This window comes from Podarcis tiliguerta (genome assembly GCF_965153285.1).
Source record: "Podarcis tiliguerta genome assembly, chromosome: 1".
Classification (NCBI taxonomy): Eukaryota; Metazoa; Chordata; class Lepidosauria; order Squamata; family Lacertidae; genus Podarcis; species Podarcis tiliguerta.
In genome coordinates this window covers 129,546,199-129,571,159 of record NC_139534.1, presented here as the reverse complement: position 1 = coordinate 129,571,159, position 24,961 = coordinate 129,546,199, and the positions used below count along the sequence as shown (strand labels likewise).

The window sequence follows — 24,961 nt, the reverse complement described above, 5'->3', positions numbered from 1 at the left end:
GGTTTGCTCCCTTACCCCACCCTGACTTCATGCAATTCCAGGGTAGCGATGAGGCATTACCAATCCTCCAATGGCAGGGCTGTGCGATGACACTGTTCCATTTTTATTATAGAGAGAGATATCATTAGGTAGAGCACAAAGGATTACTCACCTTGTAATCTTCTGCTGTAGATTTCAACAATCCTTTATTTAAAAGGGGGAGAAAAAGAGAAGGCAGCGTTCTATCAGAACGGCACTTACAAACTGTAGATTTGAAAGCAGAGGTCAAACTTAGGAACACAAAAAAGCAAGCTTTGGGCATTGGCAGAATGTAAATTAATTGATAAGCAATAAAAACAAACGGGACTCCCTCCCCAAAACACACTTTATCCCCATTTTTTGGTATTCCCCCCACATCACAAACCACACAAATTTCATGTTATGGTCCCACCTGTAAACCATCCCAAGAAAGCAAGGTAGATCAGACCAGGTAAATTCCCAGGATCGGGACGCACCCTCCCATGCTAATCTCTTTCAAGGCACCTTAAGTTTAATAGGAGAATTATGGGCACACTTTTGGTCGCTCCCATGAAAATGGGCAGGACTTCAAACATTCTTAGATTGGGTTGGGTAGAGACAGACCCACCAACCCGGATCACGCAAAGAGATTTGCCAAAACTTTATTCGCCTTAGCCAATGGCCATAGCAACAGTAAAACATTGTATATGCAGAAAAGGAAGTTTGATATAACAACACAATTTAAAGTCCTGAATCAGCCGTCAGTCAGTGGCCCTTATTCTGATTGCCCCTGCTATGAACCTAGCAGCCTTTGCTGTTATCTGCTCATTTTGATCTGATAGAAGAAAGGACATTGTGGCTGTGGTTGAGCGCCCTGGGATGGTTAGTACGAGTGGGGTGATGATCATAGAATAGAATCATAGAATCATAGAGTTGGAAGAGACCACAAGGATCATCGAGTCCAACCCCCTGCCAAGCAGGAAACACCATCAGAGCACTCCTGACATATGGTTGTCAAGCCTCTGCTTAAAGACCTCCAAAGAAGGAGACTCCACCACACTTCTTGGCAGCAAATTCCACTGTCGAACAGAACTTCTTACTGTCAGGAAGTTCTTCCTAATGTTGAGGTGGAATCTTCTTTCTTGTAGTTTGGATCCATTGCTCCGTATCCGCTTCTCTGGAGCAGCAGAAAACAACCTTTCTCCCTCCTCTAGGTGACATCCTTTTATATATTTGAACATGGCTATCATATCACCCCTTAACCTCCTCTTCTCCAGGCTAAACATGCGCAGCTCCCTTAGCCGTTCCTCATAAGGCATCGTTTCCAGGCCTTTGACCATTTTGGTTGCCCTCCTCTGGATCTCGATCCTCAAGTCTTTGTGGAGAGTGCAAGACAGGAGGACGTGTGCCGCTGTTTCGGTGCTACCATCTCCACAGGAGCAAAGACGTTTCTCAGGCGGGATCTTTTGGAATCGACCCTCAAGTACCGCAGATGGCAAAACATCCAGTCTCGCAAGTGTAAAAGCGGGTCTGTATTTTGGAATAATAAGTTTGTGCAGATATGGGGCCAGAGAATCAAAATGGAGAGGTGGAAAATGAACAATACCAAGGGCAGAATTTCCTTATAGTGGCCAGGTTGTTGTGATGCTAGGTATCTTTTAGACGTTGACCAATTAGAAGGTTTGCTTTAGTAGGGCACATAGTGAGTAGGTGTTGTGAGGATAGGCCACAAGAGTGAAGTTTTAGATAGACGGTTTTAAGCCAGGCACTTTTATGGGAGTCTTGAAGTACTAGGGATAGTAAACCGGGGGGATTTGAGTTTAGGCGGAGCCAGAAGTTAAGAGTTCTTTGGAGGGATTTGCAAAGTGTCTGGAGCTCAGAGATGGGCTGAGGTAGAGCATACCAACTGGCAAGGTCAAAAAATCACCGTATTTTTCGCTCTATAAGACGCACCAGACCACAAGACACACCTAGTTTTTGGAGGAGGAAAACAAGAAAAAAAATATTCTGAATCTCAGAAGCCAGAACAGCAAGAGGGATCGCTGCGCAGCGAAAGCAGCAATCCCTCTTGCTGTTCCGGCTTCTGGGATAGCTGCACAGCCTGCATTCGCTCCATAAGACGCACACACATTTCCCCTTACTTTTTAGGAGGGAAAAAGTGAGTCTTATAGAGCAAAAAATACGGTACTGGAGCAATCTCTTCTAGCCTGCTTGTCAATCCAGACGTACGTGTCTCCAGAGACACCTTTTAGCTTCCAGTTCTTAAAACAGCGTATTTAGACGGGGGTTCCACCTGACCAATCAGTTTTGGAGGGGGAAGAAGAAGGTGCTGCTTTCAGCTCCAGGCTGAATCCTTCTTGTACCTCCTGGGTGCAACCAGGGTCTAGTGGCTCAGTGGTGAGAAACAGCACACGTACAGAGAGATCACAGAAAAATCTGTCCCAGGCCCTTCAATGAGAATGCCAGGCAAAGCGTTTAGGAAACTGTGCATTGATCCAATTATAGCTCCAAAATTTAATCCGCATGAAAATGCAAAGGGGAAAAAACTAAAGTGTTTATTTACTGTTCCAGGATCACGCCCCCAAGTATACTAACCCGACACATTAGTCCGAGAAATCCTATTAGGAGAGATTATTCTTCTCCTGTTGACAAACCTGACTTGGAGCCGCAAGCGGCTTTAAATAAAATAGGACAAAGAGAAGGTGTGGGGGGTTTTGTGCAAAATTATCTGGGCTTCCTTGCCAGCAAGGTGGCAAGGAAGCGAAAGCCAGCTTTGGATAATCCGGTGCAGCACTTACAAATGAAGTAGCAAAACGAAAGCATGGACTTCTCAAATTTGCCGTCTCCCCCAAATCAGCCCCCAAAACTCCAAGGTCAATGGAGGCTGCAGTCTTGGAAACCTCCATAGCTACTGACTGCAAGAATACCGGCTTCATGGTACATTGTTACAGGTTTGGGGGAGGTCCTTCTGGGTGAAAACCAGGTTCACACCTGTGGTCCTGTTTCCGTGAGGCTAGAGGGAAGGCCATCTGCCATGGATGCTTTAGCTGAGATTCTTGCATTGCAAGGGGTTGGACTAGATGACCATTGGTTCCCTTTCCAACTCTACAATTCTATGAACGCTGCTGAATTGGCCCAACCAGTTCCATTGTTAAGGCGATGGCCTTATCTGGCCAGTTAGGGACTTACATTTACATGTCCAAAGAGGTTGCTTTGTTGCCATGGAGACAAATGGGTGAGACTTTTCCCACCTCATCTGGCAAAGATTAAGAAAAATAGGCAGAAGGGGACAGCTGGGGGGGGGGAGAAATGGGGAGGAAGGAGGGTTACAGCTAATGCTGGAAGCTGGAGCAACAGAGACATGTCTTGATTTGTGCTGAACCCAAAGTGTGCCTTGAGGCTCCCCTGGAAACTTAATGGGGAGGCAAGATGTTCTCTCCTGTTCTGGAGGGTAGGATTCGAACCAGTGGCTTCAAGTTTCAAGAAAGAAGATTCCAACTAAAGATTCAGAAATACTTTCTAACAGTAAGAGCTGTTCAGCAGTGGAACAGACTTCCACAAGAGGTGGTGGACTCTCCTTCCTTGGAGACTTTTAAACAGAGATCGGACGGCCATTTGTCATGGATGCTTGAGATGAGATTCCTGCATTGCAGGGGGTTGGACTAGATGACCTTTGGGTCCCTTCCAACTCAAATATTCTATGATTCCAAGATACTTTGGCATGTTATGCTACGTACCTTTCCACCCTATGCTTAGGTTACATAGATGTTTAAATGAAACCATATATCCTAAAGACACTTCAGTCTCCATTGACCTTCATTCCAAGGAAAGATGGGTGACACCTGGCTTGAGAGCAGTACATGTGAAAAGGATCTAGGAGTCTTGGTTGACCACAAACTTAACATGAGCCAACAGTGTGACGCGGCAGCTAAAAAAGCCAATGCAATTCTGGGCTGCATCAATAGGAGTATAGCATCTAGATCAAGGGAAGTTATAGTGCCACTGTATTCTGCTCTGGTCAGACCTCACCTGGAGTACTGTGTCCAGTTCTGGGCACCACAGTTCAAGAAGGACACTGACAAACTAGAACGTGTACAGAGGAGGGCAACCAAAATGGTCAAAGGCCTGGAAACAATGCCTTATGAGGATCGGCTAAGGGAGCTGGGCATGTTTAGCCTGGAGAAGAGGAGGTTAAGGGGTGATATGATAGCCATGTTCAAATATATAAAAGGATGTCACATAGAGGAGGGAGAAAGGTTGTTTTCTGCTGCTCCAGAGAAGCGGACACGGAGCAATGGATACAAACTACAAGAAAGAAGATTCCACCTAAACATTAGGAAGAACTTCCTGACAGTAAGAGCTGTTCGACAGTGGAATTTGCTGCCAAGGAGTGTGGTGGAGTCTCCTTCTTTGGAGGTCTTTAAGCAGAGGCTTGACAACCATATGTCAGGAGTGCTCTGATGGTGTTTCCTGCTTGGCAGGGGGTTGGACTCGATGACCCTTGTGGTCTCTTCCAACTCTATGATTCTATGATTCTATGATTCTATGAAAGCAAAAGATGGATTAGTGCCAGAACCCCGAGAGTCTCCCGCCACTCAGAGATTGGGGTTCACAAAACAAAACAAAGCGTTCCTAACACTTGCTTCTACTCCAGAGGCACCAGGCAATATTCCAGCCTTTGCCAAGTTGGCGCCCTGCAGAACTACAACTCCCATCAGTTTCAGCATCATACACCCTGCTGGCTGGGGCTGATGGGAGTTGTAGCGCAGGGCAGCAGGTTGGTGAAGACTTTGTTGTTGTTGTTGTTTAGTCGTTTAGTCATGTCCAACTCTTCGTGACCCCCTGGACCAGAGCACGCCAGGCACTTCTGTCTTCCACTGCCTCCCGCAGTTTGGTCAAACTCATGCTGGGAGCTTCGAGAACACTGTCCCACCATCTCGTCCTCTGTCGTCCCCTTCTCCTTGTGATCTTTCCCAACATCAGGGTCTTTTCCAGGGAGTCTTCTCTTCTCATGAGATGGCCAAAGTATGGGAGCCTCAGCTTCACAATCTGTCCTTCCAGTCAGCACTCAGGGCTGATTTCCTTCAGAATGGATAGGTTTGATCTTCTTGCAGTCCATGGGACTCTCAAGAGTCTCCTCCAGCACCAGAATTCAAAAGCATCAATTCTTCGGCGATCAGCCTTCTTGATGGTCCAGCTCTCACTTCCATACATCACTACTGGGAAAACCATAGCTTTGACTATACGGACCTTTGTTGGCAAGGTGATGTCTCTGCTTTTTAAGATGCTGTCTAGGTTTGTCATTGCTTTTCTCCCAAGATTGCTCAGTTTGTTTGTTTTTTATGACACTAGCCCAGGAATCAGACGGAGTTTCCAGCAGAGCAAAAGGAAAGAAGCAGCTCTCAATAGCGAGACCGAGTTGTGTGTTGCATGCGTACGAAGGGAACGGCAGTGTGTGCGTGGGCAATGGCGCACGAGGCCTTTCGATCCAAAGCAGCACATCCGCGAATTCATGCAGTTCAGTTTCCAAGGAAAAGGAGAAGGCCCCAAAGGGCAGCTGTCGGCACAAACGTCCAGCCATATCGCAGAGCCTGGCACCTGCCACTCATGTGCCCACTGAGGAATAGTTAATATCAAAGCTCTGCGTGAATGAGCAGAAAAGCAAAGTAAGAGGCCTGTGGCTGGATCAGATCAAGAGGCATGCTGTGCCCATCAATTTAGGGGGGAAATCCATCCAATAAACATTAGATGATCACCAGGGCTAGCTGGCTAAATCAGTCCTACTTGGGCCAGTGAGGAGACCAGGGGAGAATTAGCTGTGGGATCCCAGAGCGGGTAATCTTCATAAAAAGGGGAGGGGGAGAGAAGAAAAGGGAAATAAAAGATCAGGCTAAGTTCAAATTGAAAGCTAGGCGGAATAGCTCTGTCTTACAGGCCCTGCGGAAGGAGGTTAAATCCTGCAGGGGATGGACTATATGGAATTGGCGGAAATGACCGGCAGAATCCGAAACCAGGGAGAAGAGTTGGTGGAGGAAGATTGGAAGAAATTTAAAGACTATTTACAGAAATATTCTAAAATTAATGAATGTTAAAATGATGCTGGATTGAGGTTAAGGGGTTTTTAGTAACAGCGGTATGAAGGAATATGTAAAAACGGAATGTTAACAGGTGAAAATTCAAAGGTATAATATATTAAGATCAAGATAAGGATAAAGTAAAGAGGGAAAGGATTTGCTGAATAAATAAATTGATTTGGAATACAAAGAGGGGAGGTGTGGGGAGGTCCGGGAAACAAGCAAATGCAAGATATGTTATGAAAAATTGAATTGTTTTTAATTGTTTTTCTTTATTATTTTTGTATTTTTCTTTTTTCTTTTTGTGACGTTATGGAAAATCTTAATAAAATATTATTTTTTTAAAAAAAGGAAGTTAAATCCTGCAGGAATGTGTTGCTGAGACCACTAGGCCACGTTGTATGTTCATTAACTGGCAATGGAGTTCTGCTTCCTTACTGCTGACCTGCGCCTGACTCCTGACAGTGGGTGACCTATTAACGGCTCTTGGTTATGACTAAGGCATCCTGCCTTCAGTAGATGGAAGCCGCATCCCTTTGAATACCACTTCCTGGGAATCACAAACCAGGAGAAGGCTGTTCCGCTCAGGTCCTGCTTTCAGGATTTCCATAGGCATCTCAGCCACTGTGAGAGCAGGATTCTGGGTGAGGTGGGCCTCCGGACTCTCCTCCCATTCTAGGGCCATAGCTCAGTGGCAGAGCATCTGCCTTGCATGTAGAAGGTCCTGGGTTCAAATCCTGGCATGTCCGTAGGGGACTAGAAGGGTTCCTTGCCTGAACCTTTGTAGAGCTACTGCCCGTCAGTGAGGTCAATGCTGTAGTAGATGAAAGACTCTGTGCTGGTCCCGTGGGTTACCCAAGGGGTGAGGTCCAAGTCCAGTCCGTGGACAAATGAGGAGGCAGTCCGTAGTAGCTGAATCTGGGTGCAGGGCAGGGAGCCGGGTGAAGTCAGGAACAGGCTTGCAAGCAGGGAGCCAGGGCGGGTCAGGAGCTCAGGCAGGAAAGCAGGACAGGGTTCAGGCAGGAACTAGCAACCAACAATGTTTCTCCCGCAACTTGGGACTGGGGTTGGCTGGCTTTTATCTGCCCCGAGGCATAAGGCGGCCCCGATCCTCTGGTGACTCGCCTCTCCTGGCCTGGAGGCCAGCACTCCTCCTGCGAGAACTTAGTTCCCTCCGCCTCTCTGCTCTGAGCCTCTGCAGCTCAGGAGAGGCTGGAGGGTTACTGGACCCAGAAGCAACCTCAGCTTCCTCTGATGGGGCTGGGAGTGGAGCACCTGCAGGCAATGGGTCCTCCATCACCTCAGGAGCCAGAGCAGACTCAGCTGGTGCCTGCACCTGAGGATCCAGCACAGGTGAGGACCCTTCAGGCTCATGCCCCAGCCCTGGCTCAGCTGGTTCTGGAGGCGGGGAATCCTGTGCAGGCTGGGATCCCTCAGGTTCAGCATCCGAGTTCGAATCCCAGGCCATCACAGACTCCTACGTTCGTGAACCAATGGGGCTGTGAACTTTCTCTTGTCTCCAAAGAACCAAATTGAGGAACATATTCAGGGCTGCTCCCCTTTGAGCTGGGCTTTGAACGAGCTGGTCATTGGCCCAGGAGCCTCCCAAGAATTCTGCTGACCTCTCGGTTTTATGCTGAGATAGGTGAGAGGGTTTGATTGATTTCTCGCACTGCCCCGTTTGGGACAATTAGCATCCCTAAAAACAATAAGCTGCTGCGCCCATCAACGCCTGTCCAGCAGGAGCCCACCGGAAGGCAATAAACCCCTCTCTCTGCTCTGGTTCCCAGCAACTGAGACTCAGAGGCCTGATCTGTATGTGATGCTTCTGTGCGCACCAGGGGCAGGCAGGCCTCCAACAGTAATGGGAAAACCTCTGAATCTCTAGGGAGCAGCTGCCAGTCAGTGTAGGCAGCACTGAGACAGGTGACTTGGTATAAGGGAGCATCCTGCGTTCCCAGAAGACTCCTAAGTCCTCTGTGCCAGCATAGCGGATGGAGAGGGTGTCCAAGTTAAAATAACCAGCTCACCGACTGGTTAGCGAAAAAGATTAAATATTTACATACAGTGGACCCAGTGGCGTAGCGTGGGTTGTCAGCACCCGGGGCAAGGCAAGTAATTTGTGCCCCCCCCACTGCACTGTCCCTCCCCCAGATAGTCCCTCGCTCTCTCTCCGCACCGCACGCCTGGCACCCTCCCCTCCACAGTGGGCGGCGACCCGGCGGCTCGGATCGCATTTGCACAGCCAGCACTGCAGTGAAAGAGAGTGAGTGAGCCAGGTAGGGGCAGAGAGCTGCGAGTGCGAGCACCCCCCCCCCCCCGATGTTGCGTCCGGTGCGTCCGGCCCCCCCTGCACCCCCCACGCTACACCACTGAGTAGACCCTCCAGATAAGAACTTAATTCGTTCCAGGGATCTGTTTGCACCCCGAAAATAACGTAAATAAAGGCGCGCTTTTGCACACATGCGCCGCGCGATTGAGCGCTTCTGCGCATGCACACGCGGCGAAACCCGGAAGTATCCCAAAGATTCTGTATCAAGAGGGATATGTAAGTAGACTGTATTGCAAAGTTAACAGGGAGAGTAAGAGTAAGACGAAACACTATACAAAAAGTTAATAAGGAATGGATGATTTTTAAAGAATATCTTAAAAATTATACGGATAAGGTGGATCCGCTGAGAGACATACCGTATTTTTCGCACCATAGGGCGCACCGGACCATAGGGCGCACCTAGTTTTGGGAGGCGGAAAACAAGAAAAAATTATTCTGAACCCCAGAAGCCAGAACAGCAAGAGGGAACTGGCTTCTGGGATACAGTGTGGCTGTTCTGGCTTCTGGGGTAACCGCGCCAAGCCTCTTCAGGGCAGCGGGATGAAGGTTCCCCCTGCCCAAAGAGGCTGCGCAGGGCTAAAGCAGAAGCCAGGACAGACGCGTCGCTGAAGGGGCACTGTGCCTTCTCTCTCTGCGCAGAGAGGGAGAAAGCGCAGCGCCTTTCAGTGAAGCTGGAGAAGGAACAGAAGGGTCTCCGTCTGTTCCTCCTCTGGCTTCGCACGACAGGCGCTTCGCTCAAGGGGCGCTACGCCTTCTCTCTCTCTGCGCAGCGCCTCTCCTTCACAGGAGAGGTGCAGCGCAGAGAGGGAGAAGGCACAGCGCCCTTCAGCGAAGCTGGAGAAGGAACAGAAGGAGACCCTTCTTTTCCTCCTCCGGCTTCGCTGGACAGGCGCGTCGCTGCCAAGCGGGAGGGGGAACAGAAGGAGTCCCTTCTGTTCCTCCTCCGGCTTCGCACGACAGGCGCGTCGCTCAAGGGACGCTGCGCCTTCTCCCTCTCTGCGCGCCGCCTCTCACAGGAGAGGCGCTGCGCAGAGAGGGAGAAGGCGCAGCGCCCTTCAGCGAATCTGGAGAAGGAACAGAAGGAGACCCTTCTGTTCCTCCTCCGGCCTCCAGGACCGGCGCGTCGCGGCGGAGCCTGTATTCGCTCCATAGGACGCACACACATTTTCCCTTCATTTTTGGAGGGGAAAAAGTGCGTCCTATAGAGCGAAAAATACGGTAGAATGAATCTAGAAAATAGAGGAAATGTATAGCAAAACTCGTCTAGAAAAAGAACTGGGAAAACAGAATAATAAAAATGAAATGCATACAGATTAATAAATTGTAAAACAGCACAATGAGAAGAGTTGGAAGTCAAACACTGATGGTGTGTCTGTGTTGGGTTTGTATATAGGTAATGTATGTTTTGCAGGTATGTATGTATGGTATGTATTGTATGTACAGTATTGTATTGTACTGTTTAAGTTTATGTATAATAAAGATTTTTTTAAATTAAAATTTATAATAAAATAAAATGGGGACACCTGGGTTCAAGTCCCTGCCAAGCCACAAAGCATTGAGAGTATTCAGGCCAGTTTCTCTGAGCCAGTGTTTCCCAAACTTTTTTCCCCCTGGGCCACACTTTGAGAATAAAAATTTGTTTGCGCTGCACCAATTTTAAAATAGAAATATATTGGAAAATGCAACTAGGGTTGCCCTCGGTATGGCTCTTGCTTTTGGTTTGGAAAGATATTTATCCATAGCCTGCAAATAATAATAAAAAAATTGAGGTGAGGGGAGAGACTCCATCCACCTGCCTTGCCCCACCCTCCAGTCTCTGCTTCTCAATTTGTATTGCATTATTTTATGCACTGTGGCTGTCTGTTGTTTTACTGATTGTAGTTTCGAAATTATTTATTGTAATTGTTAAGAGCGGGTTTTATGCTGATGTTATTATTCTATACTATTCCAATGATTGTTGAATGTTACTTTATTTGATGCAGATTGCTTATTTTAAAGTTGTTTTTGTATTGCATTAGATTGTTATAAGGTGTACATTCTTTGTTTCTTCAGCTTGTAAACTGCCTTGAGTATTGTAAAATAGAAAGGCGGTATACAAAATAAAAGTGATGATGATGATACCATACTGAAATGTTTAAATGTGTATTTGATTGTGCTTGAACCGTCCCACCATTCTCTCCTGCCATACCAGTATAGAATGCTTTGAAAACCACTGCTCTAGGCTTTGACATACCTCGCAGGGCTGTTGTGTGTGTGAGTTGTTTCCTCCACATATTACAGATTTGGGGAATGGCATAGCTGTTTCCCGAAGGCCACCCAGTGAGTAAATGGCCGGAGTGAGATTTAAACTCTGGCCCTGAAGTTCAGTCATGTCACGACATCACGGACACCGGCCAGGAATCAAGCCGGTGTACATTGTTTAGCGATTTATTGACTGCTGGGAGACGTGCAGGAAATGACATGTTTTCAGTGCTGTTATTAGCATCAGACGCGAGAGACCGTTCTCGCCCCAAAGTCCTTTCTGTGATTGTGCAATTTGGGGATAATTGTGGAGTGATGCAAAGCCATCGATCGGCCTGGAGCAGAGGACCGATAAATGCATCTGAAGCAAATCCCTGCCTACACTTGAGGATGAAGACAAGCGCCGCAAGGCAGGCGTGACGCTGGAGGGTAATTTCAGCATTTGCTCCCCCGGAGACGGACAATAAGCCAGCAATTATGCAGGCTGCCCTCCAGAGTTCCCGCACCCGAAAAGCCAAAAGCTGAGAGGGAAGTGAATCACCAAATGCCACAAGGGCAGAAAGTCCCCACTGATGTCAGTAGCAAGCTAAGAAAATAAAGAAATTGAGGCTAGGAAGAAGAAGAAGAAGAAGAAGAAGAAGAAGAAGAAGAAGAAGAAGAAGAAGAAGAAGAAGAAGGGGGGGAGGAGGAGGGGGAGTTTGGATCTGATATCCCGCTTTATCACTATCCTTGTTGTTGTTGTTTAGTCGTTCAGTCGTGTCCGACTCTTCGCGTCCCCCTGGACCAGAGCACGCCAGGCACTCCTGTCTTCCACTGCCTCCCACAGTTTGGTCAGATTCATGTTTGTAGCTTCGAGAACACTGTCCAACCATCTCGTCCTCTGTCGTCCCCTTCTCCTTGTACCCTCAGTCTTTCCCAACATCAGGGTCTTTTCCAAGGAGTCTTCTCTTCTCATGAGGTGGCCAAAGTATTGGAGCCTCAGCTTCAGGATCTGTCCTTCCAGTGAGCACTCAGGGCTGATTTCCTTCAGAATGGAGAGGTTTGATCTTCTTGAAGTCCATGGGACTCTCCAGAGTCTCCTCCAGTGCCAGAATTCAAAAGCATCAATTCTTCGGCGATCAGCCTTCTTGATGATCCAGCTCTCACTTCCATACATCACTACTGGGAAAACCATAGCTTTAACTATACGGACCTTTGTTGGCAAGGTGATGTCTCTGCTTTTTAAGATGCTATCTAGGTTTGTCATTGCTTTTCTGCCAAGAAGCAGGCGTCTTTTAATTTCGTGACTGCTGTCACCATCTGCAGTGATCATGGAGCCCAAGAAAGTAAAATCTCTCACTGCCTCCATTTCTTCCCCTTCTCTTTGCCAGGAGTTGATGATAGCTCATAGTTTCTCTGAGTTATTCAAGCCCCTTCGCCACGGCAAGGCAGTGATCCATGAAGGAGTATCACTACCCTAAGAAGTCTCAAAGCGGCTAACATTCTCCTTTCCCTTCCTCCCCCACAACAAACACTCTGTGAGGTGAGTGGCCATGTTGGATCATCACAAGAGACCTGCTGGATCAGGCCAGTAGCCCATCTAGTCCAGCATCCTGCTCCCACAAGAGCTAGCCAGATGCTTGTGGGGAAACCCAGAAGCAGGATCCGACCACAAGAGCCCCCTCCCCTCCTGTGGTTTCAAGCAACTGGTGTTCAGAAGAACTGCTGCCTCTGGTCATGGAGGGAGAGCAGAGCTCCATGAAACAGGATGCAGTGCTGCTCTTTGGTTCCTCAAACCTTGTGGCAGCCTCTCGCCTCTTGTGGTGTAGTGGTTAAGAGCGGTAGACTCGTAATCTGGTGAACCGGGTTCACTTCCCTGCTCCTCCACATGCAGCTGCTGGGTGACCAGCTAAAGGTAAAGGACCCCTGGACAGTTAAATCCAGTCAAAGGAGATTATGGGGTTGCAGCGCTCATCTCGCTTCAGGTCAAGGGAGCCGGCGTTTGTCCGCAGACAGCTTTCCGGGTCATGTGGCCAGCAGGACTGAACCAATTCTGGCGCAACAGGACATCGTAACAGAAACCAGAGCTCAAGGAAATGCCGTTTACCTTCCCGCTGCCGTGGTACCTCTTTATCTACTTGCACTGGCATGCTTTTGAACTGCTAGGTTGGCAGGAGCTGGGACAGAGCAATGGGAGCTTAGCCCGTCGCGGGGATTTGAACTGCCAACCTTCTGATCAGCAAGCCCAAGAGGCTCAGTGGTTTAGACCACAGCGCCACCTGCATTCGCCTCTGGGGAACCCACAACCAGACCAATAGCACAACAGCCCCTCTCCCACTCTGCAGCACCTAGAACTGGGTGTGGGATTGCGCTGAATGACAGCTATGGGCAGTAAGAACCATCTCCCTTTTAAGGCCTGCCCATAAAAAGCAAGTCTGGGGTGATGTCCACTATTTCCAGGAACTTTTGTCATGGCGAGATTTTTGTGAGCGAGCTAAGAGGCTGTTTGGACCCTTAGTGGGAACCCAGAGGGTGGGTTAGAAGGAAAATGAATTGATTCTGATTTTCACATATTAGTAACTTTGTATTGTTACAGTTTTATATTTACATGTGTATTTTTGTAAGCAAAAAAAATAATGAGTTCCTTGTTGCTGCTTCGGTTTTTTTGTACACTGCTTTGAGACATTTCTAATATATTGGGTGGTATAGAAATCAAATCAAAAGAGCAAACAGTGGCTGTAAAGAAAGGTAAAAGGTCATATTTAGTTGAGTTAATGATTAAAGCAGGAGAATCAACATAAACAGTATAGACCATGGGTGGATCTACACACACGGTGGAAAACACTATAAATAAGTCAGAAATTTAATCGTTATAACAAAAGGGAAAAAAACGCTATGTAAAAATCACATCAAATTTGTTTTGCTCTCTGGCGCCATCTGGTGTTGCATGTCTATAACAAATTTGAAACATCGGGTTTTTTTACTAATGTAGCTGAGTCCCATACCAGTCCAAATTGTGAACAGAGGGTTTGCTGTTTCAGGAAGTTAGCATGTAGCTTGATATCTTTAATCATTTTTTATAATTGAATTTTTATCAGAAAATCCCAGGACAAGTCACAAAAATGAAACTATCCGCACAGCTTAGGGATATGGAATGACCAACAGCAAAAAGGTGGAAGGCAAAGGAAGGACATTAAAGTAAGGAGCCTTGAAAGCTGTTTCAACTAAAACACAGTGCCTGGGCAGACAAGCTTTCAACCAAGTGGCAAAAAAGGCCGTAATGTTCAGATCAATGAATTTTATAAGCTTGACAAGAAAAATGGTTTTGAATCGGAAAAACCAAATTGGAAACAGAGTTTTTAGATACTAATGTCAAAAACCTATCTAAAATGTATAATTTATTCTTGGAGTGGCATACAAAGGATGAACAAGTTAAATCTGTGATGATAGATTGGGCAAGATATGTTGGACACAATATAATATTTGAAGATTGGGAAAGGTTGTGGAAGAAAGGGGTTAAGTTTACTGCATGCACTGTACTGCTCACTGGAAGGACAGATCCTGAAGCTGAGGCTCCAAGACTTTGGCCACCTCCTGAGAAGAGAAGACTCCCTGGAAAAGACCCTGATGTTGGGAAAGATGGAGGGCACAAGGAGAAGGGGAAGACAGAGGATGAGATGGTGGGACAGTGTTCTCGAAGCTACCAGCATGAGTTTGACTACACTGTGGGAGGCAGTGGAAGACAGGAGTGCCTGGCGTGGTCTGGTCCAGGGGGTCACAAAGAGTCGGACACGACTGAACGACTAAACAACAACAACAACATGCACTGTACTAAAAGAGAATATTATGAAAATGATGTATAGATGGTACTTAACCCCACTAAAAGTAGCAAAGATCTACCATACGAATGATAATTCATGTTGGAAGTGTAGAGAAAAAGAAGGCACCTTTTACCATATGTGGTGGACGTGTCCCAAGGTGAAAGATTTCTGGGAAAAGATTTATAATGAATTGAAAAAAATGTTAAAATATACATTTATTAAGAAACCAGAAGCCTTTCTACTTGGAATAATAGGACTGGAATTTCCCAAAAAAGATGTTAGATTGTTTTTGTATGCCACAACTGCAGCAAGAATTTTGTTAGCCAAAAAATCGCAAGAAATACCAACAGTGGAAGAATGGCAGATGAAGATGTTGGACTTTTTGGAGCTGGCCGACCTGACTGGAAGAATCCGTGATCAGAAAGAAGAGGAACATCAAGAAGAGGGGAAGAAATTTAAGGACTATTTAGCTAGATATTCGAATATAACATAAGTAGAATCACTTGTAAGTACCAAATTGGCCGAGGATTAAAATATGTCAAATTTTATAACATTATGGACTGAAAATATTATGAAAAGGAAGGAAGATAGTTATTTCAATAAGTAAATTTTATTGAAAAATAGATATTGGGAAACTGCTACAATGAGATTTACTGAAAGTCAGTCAAGAGGGATTTGAGAATGTCCTTTAACAATGTAAACTAAATTGGACCTTGTCAGGGAACTGTCATCAGTGTCGGAGGGAGAGAGCAAAATCCAGAGGGATTTCGGAGAGCGTCCCGGGATTGGGAGAGGCAGCCCATCTTCTGGGGAAGAGAATCAACGTAGCACCAGTGGAGAAGGGGGGCAGATGGGGGAAGCGGCGAGGCAGTCCCATGACTCCTTGCCGGGGACCAGCGGGGAGAGTAGGGGTCCTCCGCTGCCTACGCCCTCCTTGCGCAGAAGGCTTTCGCGCAGAGAGAGTAGAAGAAGACTAGGCGTCAAAGAGCTTCTTTGCTGGAAGAAGTTTAAGAAACGCCCATTGACGGATTCTGCCAGTGATTGAGACAGCCACGGGTGAGTGGATGTCCGGACAGAAAAGGTTCACTCAGGCAATCCAGCCAGGTGTTTGCACCGGCTTACGCACGAGCAACCCCTAGAACCATTACAGACCTTTAACAGTTAGGTGTTTATATGTTTGTTTGTTTCTATTTCTAATACTGTATTGTTTTTTCTTTTTGTGTGTTTGTCTTAAATTTGGAAAATTAATTTTTAAAAATGGGGGGGAAAGGCTGTAATGTTGGCCAACATACACCTATCAAAATTGCAGAGGGAGGAATTCAACGTAGCACTAACACAAACGGTCTGTCAGGGCATCCGTCCGTCATGAACTGATGTGCTCTCTACAGAGGCTCACAGCTGCAAGCATCCTTTTCCCAGGTGAGTCTTGCCCCAGACTAAGAGGCTAACACACAACAGCACAGCTTCCTGGCACTTAGAAAAGGGTCAGATTATGCAGCTAAACACACTCCGCTCAAGGCAATCCAATTTAGCAAAGAGCATTGCTTTAATTACCTGGAAGTTCTTACCTTGCCAGCTTGCTGAGTCCCAGCACCTGTTTGTTCGGGAGGTAGCCTATGTGCACCTAAGAGAGGGAGGGAGGAAGGATGGGGGGGAAAGTTATGAAACAGATCACACAGGTGTGCAGCTGTCGGGCAAGACCTGGGGGTTCGTGCATGTGCATCCATGCCAAAAACATGAACCAGGAGTGTGCTTTTTAGCCTGTGCAAGGAAGAGCAAATAACGGCCATGCAAGTTGCGTTAAGAGAAAGAACAGAAAAGTCAACATGCTCGGTGAACTCACTTCCTGTTTGTCTCTCCTTCCTCTAAAGAAGGGGCAATCAGATAGCATTCAAAGTGGGCTTCCCAAAAAGCCAAGAAATTACAGTCATACCTCGGGTTACAGATGCTTCAGGTTGCGTTTTTTTTTTGGGTTGCGGACCGCCGAAACCCGGAAGTACCAGAACGGGTTACCATATTTTTCGCTCTATATACCTACGGGACCGCCTCTCCTGGTATGTCCCACAGAAGAACTTACGGTCTGCAAATAAAAATATCCTGAAGATCCCAGGCCACAGAGAGGTTAGGCTGGCCTCAACTAGAGCCAGGGCCTTCTCGGCCGCAGCTCCAATCTGGTGGAACACTCTGTCACAAGAGACTAGGGCCCTGCGGGACCTGACATCTTTCTGCAGGGCCTGTAAGACAGAGCTGTTCCACCAGGCCTTTGGTCAGGGCGCAGCCTGACCCCCTCCTCTGGCAATCTGCACAGAATCTTGCTTAATGGTTGCCATCAATTTGATTTTGATTAATTTTATAGTGAAAGGTTTTTAGAATGTTGGATTGTTTTGATTGTTGTTAGCCGCCCTGAGCCCAGCTTTGGCTGGGGAGGGCGGGGTATAAATAAAATAATTTATTATTATTATTATTATTATTATTATTATTATTATTATTATTAAATGCACCAGACTACAAGACGCACCTACCATATTTTTCGCTCTATAGGACGCACCGGACCATAGGAGGGAGAGAACAGGGGGGGGTGGATTTTCTTGTTCTCCCCCTCTAAAACAAGGTGCGTTCAAGGTGCATTCACCCAAAGCCTCCGGAGCGCATCAGGAGTTCCCGCTGCGCTCTGGAGGCTTCAGGCAGCTACCTTGGAAGCCTGGAGAGTGAGAGGGGACGGTGCGCACTGACCCCTGTCGCTTTCCAGGCTTCAGTGAAGGCAACCCAAAGCCTCTGGAGCGCGGGGGGAGTTCCCGATGGGCTCCGGAGGCTTCAGGTTCCTTTCGACCTGCTCTTTGGGGCTGGCTTGCTAGCCTTGCTCCATAGCGCTCCATCTTCTGTTCTGGCTTTGGGCTTAGCCGCGCAGCCTGCATTCGCTCTATAGGATGCACACACATTTCCCTTAAATTTTTGGAGGGGGAAAAGTGTGTCCCATAGAGCGAAAAATACGGTAGTTCTTGGAGGAGGAAAACAAGAAAAAAAAATATTCTGAATCCCAGAAGCCAGAACAGCAAGAGGAATCGCTGCGCAGCTGTTCTGGCTTCTGGGATAGCTGCGCAAAGCCTCTTCAGGGCAGCAAGATGAAGGCTCTCCCTGCCCTGAAGAGGCTTCGCACGGCTAAGCCAGAAGCTAGAACAGCAAGAGGGAGCACTGCGCAGCGATCCCTCTCGCCATTCTGGCTTCTGGGATAGCTGTGCAGCCTGCATTTGCTCCATAAGACGCACACACATTTCCCCTTACTTTTTAGGAGGGGAAAAGTGCATCTTATAGAGCGAAAAATACGGTACTTCCGGGTTTCGGCGGCCGCGCATGTGCAGAAGCACTAAATTGCGCTTTGCACATGCGCAGAAGTGCTGAATCACAACCCGCGCGTGTGCAGATGCGCCGCTGAGGGTTGCGAACGTGCTTCCCACATGGATCATATTCGCAACCTGAGTGTCCACTGTACTTGGAGGTCTAAGAACGGCGACACAAATCCATTTGACACGCTGGTGCACGGAACTGATTTTTTTAAAAGCTGAGGACTTCAATGGGTCATAAGAACATAAAAGACTGCTGGGTCCGGCCAGCAGTCTACCTGGTCCAGCAACCTATTCTCACAGTGGCCAACCAAATGCCCGTGGAACAGCCGCAATCAGGATTCGAACACAAGAGCGTCTCTCCCCTTCTGCGATTTGCAGAAACTGGTCTTCAGAATCATTGCTGCCTCCAGGTCTGGAGGGCGGATCCTGGCCATCATGACTCAGAGCCATTGATAGTCCCAGCCTCCAGAACTTTTGCATCCTTTGGAAAAAGCTTCTCTTTAAAAAGGGGGGGGGGGCAGGAAAAAGGCAGAAGGTTCTGTGCCTTCCTGTGCTTATGTTGAGTAGTCACAGCTTACCAGAAAGGACTGCAAGAACCTTCTTCACAAAGGTGTGCAGATTCTCTGTAAATGTTACGCAAGAAAAACTTTAATAAAAAATGATTTTTTTAAAAAATTAAATCTCTGTAAATCTCATACCTACACAGAATTACATAAATCATCTTACTTTCTCTCCCTTCCTTCCTTCCTTCCTTCCTTTCTGTTTTTTATTTATATTTTTCAACTCTATACATTTCATTAGTTTTACTAAACATTTCCAAATTTTGACTTCCTTGCCCCTCTTCCTGTGGTTCCTTAAATTAATCTGTTTATGTCTTCTGCATACTCAAGTTCATTTAACTTGCTCACTTATATATCTACTGCAAATATATACTCTTATAAAACGGCAGGTTATGACATTAATCCTGCTAATGTTTTTATCTGTTCACAATTTATCTGTAAATATTCAGTAAATCATTTCCACTCTTTTATAAAAAGTTTGTTATCTTGATTTCTGATGCTTCCGGTAAGTTTCGCCATTACGTAAATCGTTTCCCCTATGTTTCCTGGAGAGGGAGAAGAGCTATTAAACTAGATTATTATTATTAATGTTATTTTATTTCCAAATGTAAAGGCCAAGGCTTCTTCACGACTCTAAGAAGAGCTGGGCTGCTGGATCAGACCCAAAGGCCGTCTCATTCAGGGTTCTCACAGTGGCCAGTCAGATGCCCCAACAGCACAGCTGTCAACTTACAGATTTGAAAATAAGGGATCAGAGCCTTGAAAATAAGGGGCCAGCAGCCAAAATAAGGGATTTTAGTCAACCAGCTGAAATGTGAAGTTAAAAGGGACCAGATAATTTGGGAGAGCAGCGTCGGTTTTTAGCCCTTCGTTTCCAGAGGTTGCTGCTCAAGACACCAGCCGATGAAACACTGCAATTAAATAACTACAAGCAGCAACCACTTTTCGCGCAAAACAGAGTCCAAGCTACAAAGATGCTGCTGCAGTTCTGTATCTTTTCTCTCACGCTCCATCTGCAGCTCTCAGTTCCATCGGGCGGGGCGGAAGGAAGGGGGGGGGAATAGCGCCCGAAGTAAACCCGCAGATCAGACCATCTATGCTAGTCTACCACTACAAATCTATGGGAGAAGTGCTTGTGGTCCTTCCCTTGTAGCCCTTGGAACACCAGCCCACGCCTCCGCCTCCTTCTCCTCTCTCTGAACTGCTTTCTCTATGGCTGCCCTTGCTCTCCTCTCAAGGCTCCTCAGTCCCGGCGGGAAGGGGCTCCCGGGGGCCGAGGCTGGTGAGAGGAGGCCGGAGGGGGGCGGGCCGGGCAGCCAAGCAACACAGTTGGAGCCTCCCTCCTCCCTGGCCTGCAGGGAGGGAGGGAGAGGAGCTGCTTCCTTTGAAACCCGAGAAATTTATCAATAAGGGACAGCAGCGGGACAGGGCGCTGGGATAAGGGAGTTTCCCGCCAAATAAGGGACAGTTGACAGCTATGCCCGGTGGGGAGCTCACAAGCAGGACCCAAGTTCAAAAGACGGTCCCATCTTTTTCCGATGGCTCCCAGCAACTGGTACCCAGAGGGGAGGGCACAGGCAGTGGTTGTGTCTGCGTGATCAAAGCATCGGGAAGAGCCCCAGTGAACATGGAGCTGCCAGAAGGGACAAATTGTCCCCTGCCAAATTAGCTGGAACTGCTTAGGAAAGCCACAGAATGTACTTTCTCTGGAGAAGAGAATAATCTTACGGGCGCGGCAGTGCCATCATTTTAACGAGGGAGGAAAAGAGCAAAGAACAAGCGTCAGAGCCCAAGTTTGGGGGCTTTTCTGACTGGAGAGTAGAAAGTAAATACCCCCAAAAAAGCTCTTCCTCTCCAGAGTAGAAGTCAGCTACTGTCAGGCCCCAATCGTGGTTGCCATTGAGGACTTCCTGGCTGCAGCCTGAGCGATGCAAGAAGCTGCCTTAGACAGAGTCAGACCATGGGCCCATCTTCCTCAATATTGTCTGCACTGACTGGCAACAACTCTCTGGAGTTTCAGACTTTGGGGGAAGCCACAACTGTTTAAAGTGGTACTAAACTGCTTCTAATGTGCAATGCAGATGGGGCCAGATACAGCCCCCACCCTCGTTTCTCATGCCTGACCATAACTAAGCCTGTGCCCAAAAGTCATCTTCTAAAAAAAAAAAAGCCACTTTTGTTATGTACTGAAGTTCTCAGCCTGGGCCAGCAGGGGGATACTGTAGATAGTTATGCAAATAAGGGATCGAAAATGACGTTCAGTGATTGGATAGTTTTAGAAAATTGTTACAGTTACGTTGTACTGGAGCTCTATATAAGCAGGCTGACTGAACCCTTCAGTTCTGTTCTGTTCTGGCCTCTGAATAAACAAGAGCTGTTTGAAGAATCGCTGTGTCGTCTGATATGTTCACCCACAACTTATCAAACTTTGCATGTTGATTTCCTGTTTATCTCTGCCTCGTTTCCAGAGTGTTTCATTTTGGATTATTAAGTTCATTGAGGCATGGACCTGCCCCGCTTATTGGCTACAATGCACACTGACCATGTCGTGTAAGTAATAATAATAATAATAATAATAATAATAATAATAATTTATTTTGAGCCACTCTGGGCGGCTCCCAACAGAATATTAAAAGCATGATAAAACATCAAACATTAAAAACTTCCCTAAGCAGGGCTGCCTTCAGACGTCTTCTAAAAGTCAGGTAGTTTTTTATTTCCTTGACAGCTGATTGGAGGGTGTTCCATAGTGCGGGCGCCACCACCGAGAAGGCCCTCTGCCTGCTTCCCCGTTACCTCACTTCTCGCAGTGATGGAACCGCCAGAAGGCCCTCAGCGCTGGACCTCAGTGTCTGGGCAGAACGATGGGGGTGGAGATGCTCCTTCAGGTATACTGGACCGAGGCCGTTTAGGGCTTTAAAGGTCAACACCAACACTTTGAATTGTGCTTGGAAACGTACTGGGAGCCAGTGTAGGTCTTTCAGGACCGGCGTTATGTGGTCTTGGCAGCCGCTTCGAGTCACCGGACTGGCTGCCGCATTCTGGATTAGTTGTAGTTTCCAGGTCACCTTCAAAGGTAGCCCCACGTAGAGCGCATTGCAGTAGTCCAAGCGGGAGATAACCAGAGCATGCACCACTATGGCGAGACAGTTCGCGAGCAGGTAGGGTCTCATCCTGCGTACCAGATGGAGCTGGTAGACAGTAATTAAACCATAATCATGCTAGAAGGAGCAAGTATTTGGGACACTATCCTGCTTCCTCTTTACCTGTCTTGCCTCTCACAGCGATGGGGGAAGAGTCCTTTTGCTCTCCCAGCTCTTTCCTTATTGTGTAGTAGTAGTACTACTACTAATAATAAATAATAATAATAATAAATCTGAGCACAGATTAGACTCTGAACTTCCAGCATCCAGAACTTTTGAATCTTTTGGAAAAAGCTTCTCTTTTTTAAAAAATATAAAAAACAGAGGGGGGGGGATAAAGCAGAAGTTTATTGCTCACAGCAGGTTCTGTGCTCCTGCGATGCTGCCTTTTAAACTGACGGTTCGTGTGACCTGGAAGAGATCAGAGCTTATGTCCAGGGCAATCAGGTTTAATGCACAGACGCCTGCCCTCGAGGAAGGCTGCTGGTACGAAGGGCTTTGAAATGAAATGTCAGGAGCTATGATGAAGGAGGCGAGACCAGGGCAAAGAGAGTGGGGGCAACCTTTCGAGAGGGAAGCCGGCAAAGACTTCGGCAAGGAAAGGTCTCCAGAAACAGCACTGGGAGGATTTGCGGGGAGACATCAGAGAGACGCTCTCTCTTTCTCTCCACACACACACACCACCCGTTCTCTAAAAACCTGGATCTTGAATGTGCAACAAGCAAGTTACGCTTTCACGTCCTGGAAAAGGCTCGTCCGAGCCCTCCTCTCTGTTTACCACCACCCCCTTCCTTGCAAAACTCGCTTTGAAGCAAAGCAAATTGTACTAAATGACCGAAGAGACGCATTTTCAACTCGTGGCATTTATCCTCTTTTACGCAATTCGGGTTTGCTTGGCTCCTGAGTCTGGGTTTCTGAATCCAGCACTGGAAAAGCTGTCTGCCAACACTGAGCCCCACCCACCCAGACCATAGCTGTCAACTTTTCCCTTTTCTTGCGAGGAGTCCTGTTCGGAATAAGGAGAATAAGGTGAAACGTTGACAGCTATGACCCAGATGCCAGTTGCCGGCTACATCAGTGCTGAGCTCTGCACCAGCATTCGCTCGGTTCCGGGTGGCAATTCTGGGCAGCAAATTCGGCAGCGATGTCTTAAAATTTGCAGAAAATTCAGCCACAGGTGAAACAGGACTCCGGACTCCTGACCATTAGGTCCAGTCGTGGCCGACTCTGGGGTTGCGGTGCTCATCTCGCTTTATTGGCCGAGGGAGCCGGCGTACAGCTTCCGGGTCATGTGGCCAGCAGGACTAAGCCGCTTCTGGCGAACCAGAGCAGCGCATGGAAAGGCCGTTTACCTTCCCGTCACAGTGGTACCTATTTATCTACTTGCACTTTGACGTGCTTTCGAACTGCTAGGTTGGCAGGAGCTGGGACCAAGCAACGGTAGCTCACCCCGTTGCAGGGATTCGAACCGCCGACCTTCTGAGCAGCAAGTCCTAGGCTCTGTGGTTTAACCCACAGTGCCATCTGTGTCCCGCAGGTGAAACAGAGCCGCAGGCAAAACTAACAGGCAATGAAGCCCTTGGCTTGCCCCCATGTGGCTAAGGTCAACACTTGCTTCTCACACAACACCAAGCACTACCCAAGTATCCTGTTCCATGAGGACCAGAAAGACAGCCCTGTGTTGTAGTGGTTAGAGCAGGGTTACCCAAGCTGTTTCTCCAGGTTTTTTTGAACTACAACCCCCATCATCCTTGACCACTGGTCCCGCTAGGGATGATGGGAGTTGTAGTCCAAACCAGCAGAAGACTCAAGTTTGGGAAACGCTGGGTTAAGAGTTTCAGACTGGAACCTGGGAGAGACCAGGGTTGAAATCCCCCCACTCAGCCATGAAGCTCACTAGGTGTGACTTTGGGCCTGGTCACTGCCTTCTCTCAGCCTAGCCTACCTCACAGGGTTGTTGAGTGGATTGAATGGGGAGAGGCAGAACCATGTAGGTCTCCTTGAGCTCCTGGGAGGGAAAAGGTGGGATTTACATGCAAATCAATCATGCAGGGGCTCAATTAGTGCCAGCGCCTTCTTAGGTGTAACCTTTGATGCCTCCCTTTCCATGGAGGCGCAGGTTGCAGCCCCAGCAAAGGTGGCATTTTTCCATCTCCGCCATATCAGGCAGTTGGTCCCTTACCTTTCTCGCCCTGATTTGGCCACAGTGATCCATGCGATGGTCACCTCCAGGCTTGACTACTGTAATTCGCTCTACATGGGGCTGCCCTTGAAGCTGACCCAGAAACTCCAGTGGGTGCAGAATGCCGCTGCAAGGCTCCTTACGGGGTCCTTGCTGTGGGATCACATTCATCCAGTGCTTTACCAACTGCACTGGCTCCCGATGGAGTACAGGGTCAGTTTTAAGGTGCTGGTTTTGACCTTTAAAGCCCTATGCGGCCTAGGACCCACATACCTACGGGACCGCCTCTTCTGGTATGCCCCACGGAGGACCTTAAGGTCCACAAATGACAACACTTTGCAGGCCCCAAGTCGCAAGGCAGTTAGATTGGTCTCAACTAGGGCCAGGGCCTTTTCGGTACTGGCCCCGACGTGGTGGAACGCTCTGTCACAAGAGACCAGGGCCCTGCGGACTTGACATCTTTCCACAGGGCCTGCAAGACAGAGCTGTTCCGCCTGCCCTTTGGTCTGGACTCAGTCTCACCCTTATGTTTCCCTCCCCTTATGGTTTTGACTTTTAAAATGAGGCTGCATTTTAAATTGCATTTTAACCTGTATTTTAAATTCATTTTTTTTCCCTATTATGTTTTTACTGTAATTTTACTGGTGTTAGCCGCCCTGAGCCCGGCTTTGACCGGGGAAGGCGGGCTATAAATAAAAATTATTATTATTATTATTATTATTATTATTATTAAAGATCAATGAGACAATAACAATAATCCTCACACAGCTAATCCCACAACAAACGTGTATGAAACAGGCGCCCACTTAAAACATTTTTGTTCAGACAAGTCTACCCAGAAACGTAGACGTTGCCTGTTACTTTTCCTTTTTTTCACTTATTTTCATCCATCTGTCATGAAGAAGAAGAAGAAGAGTTTGGATTTGATATCCCGCCTTTCACTCCCTTTAAGGAGTCTCAAAGCGGCTAACATTCTCCTTTCCCTTCCTCCCCCACAACAAACACTCTGTGAGGTGAGTGAGGCTGAGAGACTTCAGAGAAGCGTGACTAGCCCAAAAATCACCCAGGAGCTGCATGTGGAGGAGTGGGGAAGCGAACCCTGTTCACCAGATTACGAGTCCACCGCTCTTAACCACTACACCATGCTGGCTCTCATGGCTGCTTTAGCTGAGATCTCTGCATGACAGGGGAGAGATGGAAGAGATGACCCCTGCGGATAACTTTCGGCTCTTCAATTCTACGATTCTGCGATAACTTGCTGATGGAATCCCTAAAGGCTTTGGTGAAC

At 47.6% G+C, this 24,961-nt stretch overlaps 1 protein-coding gene across 1 annotated transcript in view; it reads right to left on the bottom strand.

Annotated features, from left to right (window-relative positions):
• GCH1 (GTP cyclohydrolase 1) overlaps positions 1-24,961 on the bottom strand; it is a 43,370-nt gene that overhangs the window by 1,592 nt on the left and 16,817 nt on the right. Inside the window, exons 3-4 of the mRNA XM_083440028.1 lie at positions 16,013-16,068; positions 152-183 (exon numbers count right to left, since the gene is read on the bottom strand). Coding sequence (XP_083296154.1) covers positions 152-183; positions 16,013-16,068 — 88 coding nt within the window. The remainder of the gene's footprint in view (positions 1-151; positions 184-16,012; positions 16,069-24,961) is intronic.